General features: G+C 41.8%; 1 protein-coding gene across 1 annotated transcript; it reads left to right on the top strand.

Moving 5' to 3' along the window:
• Positions 1-2,044: 2,044 nt before the first annotated feature.
• On the top strand, positions 2,045-9,346 carry LOC119307990 (DCN1-like protein 2). Its single transcript, XM_037584106.1, has 11 exons — positions 2,045-2,253; positions 2,747-2,808; positions 4,161-4,294; positions 4,495-4,553; positions 5,084-5,107; positions 5,362-5,444; positions 5,687-5,751; positions 5,918-5,967; positions 6,091-6,192; positions 6,309-6,368; positions 8,774-9,346. Exons 1-11 carry the CDS (start codon positions 2,251-2,253, stop codon positions 8,882-8,884), a joined length of 753 nt encoding a protein of 250 aa, XP_037440003.1. The 5' UTR covers positions 2,045-2,250; the 3' UTR covers positions 8,885-9,346.
• The last annotated feature ends 475 nt before the right edge of the window (positions 9,347-9,821 follow it).

Here is a 9,821-nt window from a genome sequence, read left to right on the forward strand (position 1 = left end):
AAGCGTTGAGAGTACCTAGGGGTCACCTTGGTTTTTGTACACGACAAAGAGAAGTGCGGGAGGCGAGCCCCAACCCATCGAGACCACGATGCCTTGAGAGAAAGCTAGGGGAGGCGATGGTGAAGCACGACATCATGGCGCACGTGCCCTACGTCTCAACGCTACAGTTGAGCGTCGCCATGTAGCCGCACAACAGCTTGCACTCCATGAGTTACATGCTATTTTCGCTCACACGACGAACGCCATCCGCCCGTCACGGAGACCCATCCTCTCAACCCTGCTGCTCCACGATCACGCGACGCCGTGTTAGTTAATGCAGAAACATAGGAGGCGGGCATCGTAAGGTAAAAAGTCCGGTTTGGACGGGATGAAATACGAACCAAAATAAAGCAAAATTGGACAGGGAAGGGGGTGGATGAGGAGGCGAACATACAACGAGGTCGGGGTGGCTGTGGCCGAAGCATGAGGCTCGGCCTCCTCGCCGATGATCAGATCCGCCGTCAGAGATGATGAGGTCATCAGCCCCGTGACCTGGATCCCGCCAACAGGGTGATGCAGAGGAGAGGTGCGGCGGCGTCCTACGGGTGAGGACGGCGGGGGAGGTGAGGGAGCAGCTGAGCGCGGTGGTGCGGCTGCGTCCCTCGGGAAGACGAACGGCGAGCGGCCCGAGGCGGGAGGCGGCGAGGGGGAGAGAAGAGTCGTGCGGTGCGGGGTGAAAGCCCGACTCGCTCGGTTTGTAGCAGGGTACTGCTATAATCGAAACATTTCCTTTGATGTAAATTGACTATGTATGGAAAGATTAATCAGTGATTGACCGACTTATGGTAAGTTAATTAATTTAGATTTGATTTTTAAATATTGATTAGAGATTAACCGTGATTGATTCTCTCCCATAAAGACATTACTAAATAATTTGTGTCCACATGGAAAGTTCTGACTCGTTTGGCTTTCGGTACATGGGATGGTGGAAGGAAAGACGAAAATAAACCGGACAAAAATAAACCAGACGAATAATAACAGTGGACGCAATCCTAGCAACTGCTCCATTAAGAGTAGAGATAATGCCTCAGGATGAGGAGGTCACGATTAGGGTATGGCAAGAAGAACTTTTTTGGAAAGCTTTGATTCTGGTGATAAGTACCATATTCGAAATTTCTTTAGTTATAGCCTTGCCATACATGGATTGATTTATTACTATAATTATCATATTTGAGATTTCTAAGTTTATAGCCTTACCATACGTGGATTAATTGTGATTGATTACCATAAATACGTTGGGTATTGTCGGCCAGATGAGAAAGAGAAAAACCGGTGGGAGGGGGCGGTGGGAGGTGGGACGAAAGAAAACCGGTTGAAAAAAACCGGTTGAAAATAAACCGGTTGAAAGTGGGGGGGACTATTCAACCAATTCGTCCATTAGGAGTAGACTCTCCCATAAAGACATTACTAAATAATTTGTGTCCACATGGAAAGTTCTGACTCGTTTGGCTTTCGGTACATGGGATGGTGGAAGGAAAGACGAAAATAAACCAGACGAAAATAAACCAGACGAATAATAACAGTGGACGCAATCCTAGCAACTGCTCCATTAAGAATAGAGATAATGCCTCAGGATGAGGAGGTCACGATTAGGGTATGTCAAGAAGAACTTTTTTGGAAAGCTTTGATTCTGGTGATAATTACTATATTCGAAATTTCCTTAGTTATAGCCTTGTCATACATGGATTGATTTATTATTATAATTATCATATTTGAGATTTCTAAGTTTATAGCCTTACCATACGTGGATTAATTGTGGTTGATTACCATAAATACGTTGGGTATTGTCGGCCAGACGAGAAAGAAAAAAATCGGTGGGAGGGGGTGGTGGGAGGTGGGACGAAAGAAAACCAGTTGAAAAAAACCCGGTTGAAAATAAACCGGTTGAAAGTGAAAGGGACTATTCAACTAATTCGTCCATTAGAAGTAGAGATGTGGCTCCGTTGCAATCGCACGGGCGTTCTTCGGGTAGAAATCTATTTTACGAATTATAATTCGGCGAGCAGATAACACCCACCCACCCCCTCCTCCTTACTTGACCTAGAACCTGGCCTCGGGCCGACGCCTCCTGCTCCCTCTCGCTGTCGCGTCTCCCGGCGATCCTCTCCGTCGACGCCCCGGCTAGCCGCCATCGTTTCCCGGCGACCAGATCGACGGCAATCCCATCCTCCTTGATCTCCCTCTCGGGCGTCGGGAGATCTACGTGGGGACATGGTAAGCTCCTTTGCCTCCCCTTTACATACATGTTTTCCTGCCGTGTAAACCGTGGCCGCCTGATTTGGACAGCAAAGGAATCTATATCTAGGCCAAACTTGGAGTAAGATCCTCTTTTGAATTCTAGGTTTTTCATGTGTGGATTGGATAAAGTTGGTGGATTATATAGATTGAGACCGTGAGCATGTATTTGAACTCTAGATTTTCCATTTTCCCATTTATTAGTGCCGAGGATCATATTTGAGGTGCCATTTTCATGTCTCAAGCTTATGTCGTACCAGTGTAGCATAAACATTTTAAAACAGACATTACATCACATATATTTGATATAGCATTTTTGCTGTTAAAAACTGCTGAATCCCTAATCCCTGTGGCACTAAGCTTTCCTTTCCTCAAGCTCATGGGATTACAATATACCATCCAATAAAAGGCTATCTGTGCAATCTAGGCTGTGGGATTTTGTTTGACTCATTTATTTTTCTATCTGTTGCAGCATAAGCTGGGGAGAGGAAGCCGCGACAAGGTGCAACAGTTCATGGCCATAACTGGTGCAAGGTGAGATTCGAGTATAGTTATCTCTATTACATAGACTCTCGGGACTGTAATTTGGTGGTGATTTGTTAGTTTAGTTATTATAAGTTCTTTTTCCATATTATTTATACTACTTTGTTAAGCAATAATGTTGATGTGTTACTTAGTTGCAAAATTAGTTACTAACTTTCTAAGAACTATGTGATATGATACATTAATTTCAATATTTGTACTGGGAAGCAAATTTGTGATGTACTCCCTCCGTTTCTAAATAGAAGCCTTGTTAGAGATTTCAATACGGACTACATACGGATGTATATAGACATACATAGTTCAAAAAAGCGCTAGGCGTTAATTGTGCGTTTTGCCACCGCCTTGTGCTTTATTGACCAAAGCGTATGCTTATGCGCAATTATGCGCGGATTAAGCGCAGTTATGCGCAATGCGTTTTGCCAACGCCTAGAGCCTAGGCGCGCTTAAGCGCGCTTTTTTTTAACTATGTAGACATATTTTAGAGTGTAGATTCACTCATTTTGCTCCATATGTAGTCCATATTAAAATCTCTAAAAAGTCTTATATTTAGGAACGGAGGGAGTAATTGCTTCTCTTGGTCTAAGGTTGAATTTAGTGGCTGTCTTAATCTGATGCTCTATTTTGTGCACCCAGCAAATTGTGATGTTGTGTGATGCCTTACCACTATATTCTCTCGGTTTCTAAATATAAGTCTTTCTAGAGATTCCAATATGGACTACATACGAAGCAAAATGAGTGAATCTACACTCTAAAATATGTCTATATACATCCATATGTAGTCCGTATTGAAATCTCTAAGAAGACTTATATTTAGAAACAGAGGGAGTAAATCTTTATTATCAGTGGAGTTTAACTTCTGAAAAAGAGTTTGTCATCTTGTTGTTGCAGATGATCATGATGAGAACATCAATCCATTACATTTATGCTGTTAAGTTGTTATTTTTGTAATAGGCAAACCCCTTTTTACATTGTAGAAATAAGAAATGAGATGGACTGAATCCTGAAGAAGTAAAACTTGTCAGTCTAGGATCTGCTTGGAGCTAGGGCCTGGATGAATCCAATCATTGTTTAGACTCCGATTCAAAGAATTCAGCACTGTGATTCTTCAAGTGCATAGTTCACACCAAGTTACTGCCCAGGAATATGAAACTAAATGGTTCCTCTAAGTGCTTAAAACAGCATCTATTAATTTATATTTGGATGCTTACATAAAATAAATACTTATGAGCTTACCAAACTCTTCTACTCGTTTTTATTAAGGACCAAGGAGCTCAGTTGTCGCAGTTTTATTTGGCGTTTCTTGTCCCTAGAATAGGAAATGATTCTGTTATCTGATGATGCAGCGAGAAGGTCGCCCTTCAGGCACTGAAAGCTAGTGATTGGCACTTAGAAGGGTCTTTTGATTATTTCTACAGCCAGCCACAGATTTCTGTGACCAATTCTCGACATCTTGAAGATCTTTACAGCAGATACAAAGGTATCATTCTCATGTCATTTACCAACCCTTTAAGTTTTGAGAATGAGTTTTGACTTCTGACTCTAGCTTTTGTTCATATGGTTTTGATTTATTCCATCCCCCTTTCTTTTTGCTTCTCTACTCAATGGAAGCATGTTCTCTCTTGTCCTGCTGTAAGTTGTTTACTTCTTAATTGGTGTTGTATCTTGTTTTGTTTCCAGAACGTGATGCTGATATGATCATGGTGGAGGGCACATCTCAACTTTGCAACGACCTGTTGGTAAGGACTAGCTTTTTATCTTTCAGTTTGCACCTACATCTGGGCATATCTAGCCCACACTTAGTAGCAATCAACCATATAATTCTTATATGACATTAGCTGCAGCTATTATATTCTGTTCCAAGTGTTGTAATTTGTCTGACTGGTTAGGAAACATTGAATATTATTGGTTAGCAGGATGCTATTTACTCGTGATATTGGAATGGTTTCTAGATCAGACATTAGCAAATTTAGCTTCCCTCTTTATGTGTTTGTCTGTTGGATTGCATATTGTGGTTGTCTGTGCAAGTGACCTGACTCAGAAAGAGGTGCTGTTATTTTTCTACTGTCCATTTCCATGGTGTGTAGGGGAATCTTCACTCTGTGGGGATTCAAAACTAAATATTGCTGTTATTTTTCTGTTTCATTGTATATTTTGTGTTGTCTTAGGATAGATGGTCCTAGTGGTGTATACCTTTTGCTCTGTATGTTAGCAACATCATATGGGCCTACAAATCTCTAACCGCAGTTGCTATTTGTTTGTTTTCCAGGTGGATCCTCAGGATGTTGTCATGGTATGTGTTTCAGTTCTTCTGTACTAACCAGCTGTGTTCACTTACTGTTTGAGTGAAAACTAGTTCACTATTTTTTGCAGTACCTGCTCCTGCAGCTGCCATCCTCGAAGTTAATTCATTATCTATTTGATATTTGAAATACACACATGTTCTTTTCTCTAATTTGCAGCGACCTGCCTTTTCATTGTATTTAAGTGAATACTGCGATCTGTAGATCATCATTGTTATTAACCATCTATTTATGCTTTTAACAGCTTGTCATATCATGGCACATGAAAGCTGCCACAATGTGTGAATTTACTCGCCAGGAATTCATTGATGGTCTGCAGTCAATTGGGTGAGTGCTATTTGTAGTCATGATAGTTCAGTATGCAACTAATCAAGACCCTTGCCAATTACACATGTAATTTTTAGGGTCATATTTCTTGGTACCATACTACCATTGCAAAATCACCAAATTTGAAAATATTATTCGAATACAATGCGTCACAACATGTCATTGTCTCAATGGATAGTATTACCCTGTACATATTTTTGCGACACTTCTCTGTTCTAATTATATCATTTCATTATTTTTAGGGTAGATTCAATTGAGAAGCTCCGTGAGAAACTTCCATCACTGCGAGCTGAGATAAAGGACGATAGTAAGTTTCCTTTTTTGTGTGAAACTGGATATTTGTACATGACTACCTAGTTTAGCCACTATCCAATTCCAGTTTGCACGTAAATTGGACTGTCTATCAAAAAATATATTGAAAATTGCTTCTATCTTCTAAGTTCTAACCTATCCGTTATTCTTTCGTTTTCCAGATAAGTTCCGTGAGATATACAACTTTGCATTTGCTTGGGCTAGGGAAAAGGTTATCCTTGAGATCAAACTATTTGTTCCAATATTTTCAATTGTCATTGTCTTTATTGGCACATCTGTTTTTCAACCGGTGTTATCTATGAAACTTTCCTACAACATTCTCTTGATTTTACAGGGTCAGAAATCCCTTCCACTGGAGACAGCTATTGGAATGTGGAGGTTGCTGTTTGCTGAAAGGCATTGGCCCTTAATCGATCACTGGTGTCAGTTTCTCCAGGTGTGCCTTAAATGGCATTTCTATCTAATCCCATTTTCCGATCATTGAGCTGTTCCATTATGTTATTGTTGTAAGATGGTACTATTTTGCTGTAACTTTTATTCTTAAAATTTCAGGTCAGGCATAACAAAGCCATCTCTAGGGACACATGGTCTCAGCTGTTGGAATTTGTTAAGGTAAATCTTTCATCCTCGCTTTTGTCATTACACTCGCACATATGCCCGTGCTTTGCAATGGGATATACATATTCCAGTGGTCCAACACCAGTGCCCTCATACACATCAGCATTATCGACTTTTTCATATACTTGGCAGGAAATGGGTTGCAGGCAGGTTTCTAGGAGCAACCAAGAATGTCTTGTTAGAATACACCTTACGCTCCTCAAGAAACTCTTTAAATTTCTTTCCCCCATTTTCCTGGGATCTCCATGTTTGTAGTTACCATGCAAATCACCTGCCTAGTTAAGCTTCTTCTACCATTTCATCTAGCCCCAACTTATGTAGCAAAACAGTATACAGGCAGGACTGATATATAGCATGCCTTTCAGTTCATAAGACAGGAAAAAAAAGGTACGCCAGAGCCCAACACAATATCAGTCTTCATCTAAATGCGTACTACACTCTCCGCTCACACGAAAATAATGAATTTAAATACATCTACTTCTGCACGCCAAGTAACCTTGTGAACTAACAGTAAGTTCACATTACTTTTTGGCATTCATCTCTTCTAAGCAGCACAATGAACAAGGAATACGTTTGGCAATAAAAACTTTGCGTAAGATTCTACTGTTATTGACGATTATCTAGGGTGGCAGTTCAGGTAGAGCAGGTACATTTTGATGCTTGTTAATCCTAGTAGCATGCTAAATGCCATCGGAAGCTATCAATACACTACATATTTATGGCTATGCAGATCAAAATTGAAAGCACCACACACCCACTTCAGAACAGAACAAATATGGAATATCAAGTACTCAACCACGATCCATGTGCGAACAGTTTGGTAGCAATTTCAAGCAAAACAAGTACCTGATGCCCTCTCTTTGAACTTTGAACTATCACACTGAATTTCTATCTGGTTCTGTAATCTCAGTAGGCACTCTTACTCTAGGTAAAGGCAAAAAGGAAAAAATATTACTTCCGCAGAGAACTTCAATATTCTGTGGTAAACGCAAGAAACCCACATAACGAGGAGAACTGCATAAAGCCAATTAGTTGGACTGGATGTGGGTCAGCAATAAACAAAAAGTTTCAAAGCTCGTGATCATCCTCCAAATTCTAGAACAACATTAACATCACAGAAGTAAACCTGCGGATCAAATGAATAAACATAAGCTATATTTACCTGAACATGCGTAAAATCGAAAGAAAGGCAGGCATTGTTGTCCCTACTCTGCACATAGACGCAGGAGAGCCCCTCCCGATCCACTGCCGACCTGGTCACAACCTCCATTGCATGAGCGCACACGAACACATGAAGCGTAAGCATCCGTTACAAAGAACAAGAATCGGCAAGAGACAACTGGATCAGAAAACAGCTAACCTCAAGACGAGTGATGCAAGCTGGCCACGCAGTCGGAGCAAGCCATTGGACGGCGACGAAGGAGCCGGCGTTCGTGTCCATATCTAGCTTGCCCACGGCAACATTTCTCTTACCTATCGGCTTCCTCTACCTACGCTTTCCGCGCGCCAATGCAGAGGTCGACCGAAGCTCCAATTTCAGCGACGGGATTGTGTTGGTGGATCCCAAGGAGTATTCCCACGGAAGTAATTGATTGAAGATGCAGTAAATTGCGGCCGCTCTGTTCTTCCTCGCCTCAAGCAGAACTTTGCCGTGGTAGATTCGCCGCACAACTATTGACAACGAAGACCTCGCTACCCTGCTCATCTGGCTGTTCTGTCCGACCGGGCGCATTTGTGGTGAGCTGTCGCTGCTCATGCGCCTCTTCCCGAGCTCCCTTTCTTACCCCCCGGAATGGATGACGGCGTAGTGTGGAGCCAGGGGTGACGACAGGGTTAGGACCACACCGCTCATGAGGTCCATGGGGGAGAGAGAGGGGACTTGTGATCAAGGTGTGAAGCGATGCGTGCGTGCCCTTTTCTCGGGCCTTGTTGCCATTGGGCCTGCAAGCTGCTGAAAAAACGCATGAATGTTGCTCTGAACCGCTTTTTCCCGCTTACGGGTGACATTAAGGGGTAATTTATAAAAAGTTCAGAGCAATTCTGATGATGGATGGGTAGAAACATTCCTCCCTTTAATGTTAGGTATATAGATATGAATGCCCAGATTTTGCGGGACTTGTATGCCCACTTAATCAGCATGACAAATAAACTTTGCTTGGGCAAATGAGACAGGTTAACTCCTGTGCCTAGGTTGTAGTCTCTAGGTAGTTTGTGATCTGTCGCCTTCAGTGATTCGTCAATAATCTGTTTTCTTTTCAGTTCTTCACTAATCGTGTATCTTGTTAAACTAGATGTCAATTTTTTGTTGGATGTCCGGAAGGGAGGCTCTTACTATGACTTGCATGTAGAAAGAGCTCATAATTGTGAACTTAACCAATTTCACTGTTGTTTTATTGCAGACAATTGATCCACAGTTATCCAATTATGACGAAGAAGGTGCTTGGCCCTACCTAATTGATGAATTTGTGGAGTACCTAACCGAGAATGGATGCGTTCAGCGTAACAAGTGAACCATTCGAGGCTGCATTCTGACTTGGATATCATGATTTGGTGGTACAAACATGATTCATGTCGATCAATAGAATATTTATCTTTGGATGTCGGCATTGTTCCAGCTGCCCTTCACAAAGCAGATGATGTCGTTTGGTGGAATCTACTTGCGCAGGGGTGATTTCACTGGCTAGGATTGCAAACTATCTATCTGGTTTGTATTTTGTGCTGCACCTATCTGCTACAGCATACCCAAAATAGTTATTGGTTTACTGCTGAATGGGCGATGGGTCTATAGTTCATGTAGGTCTAGGTATGAGGTAATGCGAACTTGTGCTATCGGTATTGATCGATTGTTGCCAGATGGGGCACCTTTCTATGAGGTAATGCAAACTTGTGATATCTTTCTAGGGACCGTTGGTTTGAACTTTGAATCGTCCCTGCTTTTTTACTATGATTGCTGCTTAGTTGGCTGCAGTTAACTTGATGAGCCGATTACTCTAGGTGATGCTCACTCTGTAAAGAAATATAAGAGTGTTTAGATCACTACTTTAGTGATCTAAGAGCGTTTAGATCACTACTTTAGTAATCTAAACACTCATATTTCTTTATGGAGGGAGTACTTGTCATCTTCTACTTTCATCAGAGATGTGATTGCTTGCCCAAAGGAAATGCTCCCTCAGTTCCGATTTACTTGTCGTGGTTTTAGTTCAAAAACCACGACGAGTAAATCGGAACGGAGGGAGTAACTGTCAGCATTTCTTTTTGTTGTTGCAACGAAGTTGATTTCTTATGTCACAAGATGCTTATTTCTTGGACCATGATAAGTGCCACATGTGTTGCATGAACACATGGCAATTTCGAACGTTTTTTATGGCGAGTTTAGTGATGCGAGGATGGCAACTTTAGTTGCCAAGCATGTCAGCATCCTTTTCGGATGGCAAGTTTCAGTTTTTT

Source organism: Triticum dicoccoides, chromosome 5B (genome assembly GCF_002162155.2).
Source record: "Triticum dicoccoides isolate Atlit2015 ecotype Zavitan chromosome 5B, WEW_v2.0, whole genome shotgun sequence".
NCBI classification, from domain to species: domain Eukaryota; kingdom Viridiplantae; phylum Streptophyta; class Magnoliopsida; order Poales; family Poaceae; genus Triticum; species Triticum dicoccoides.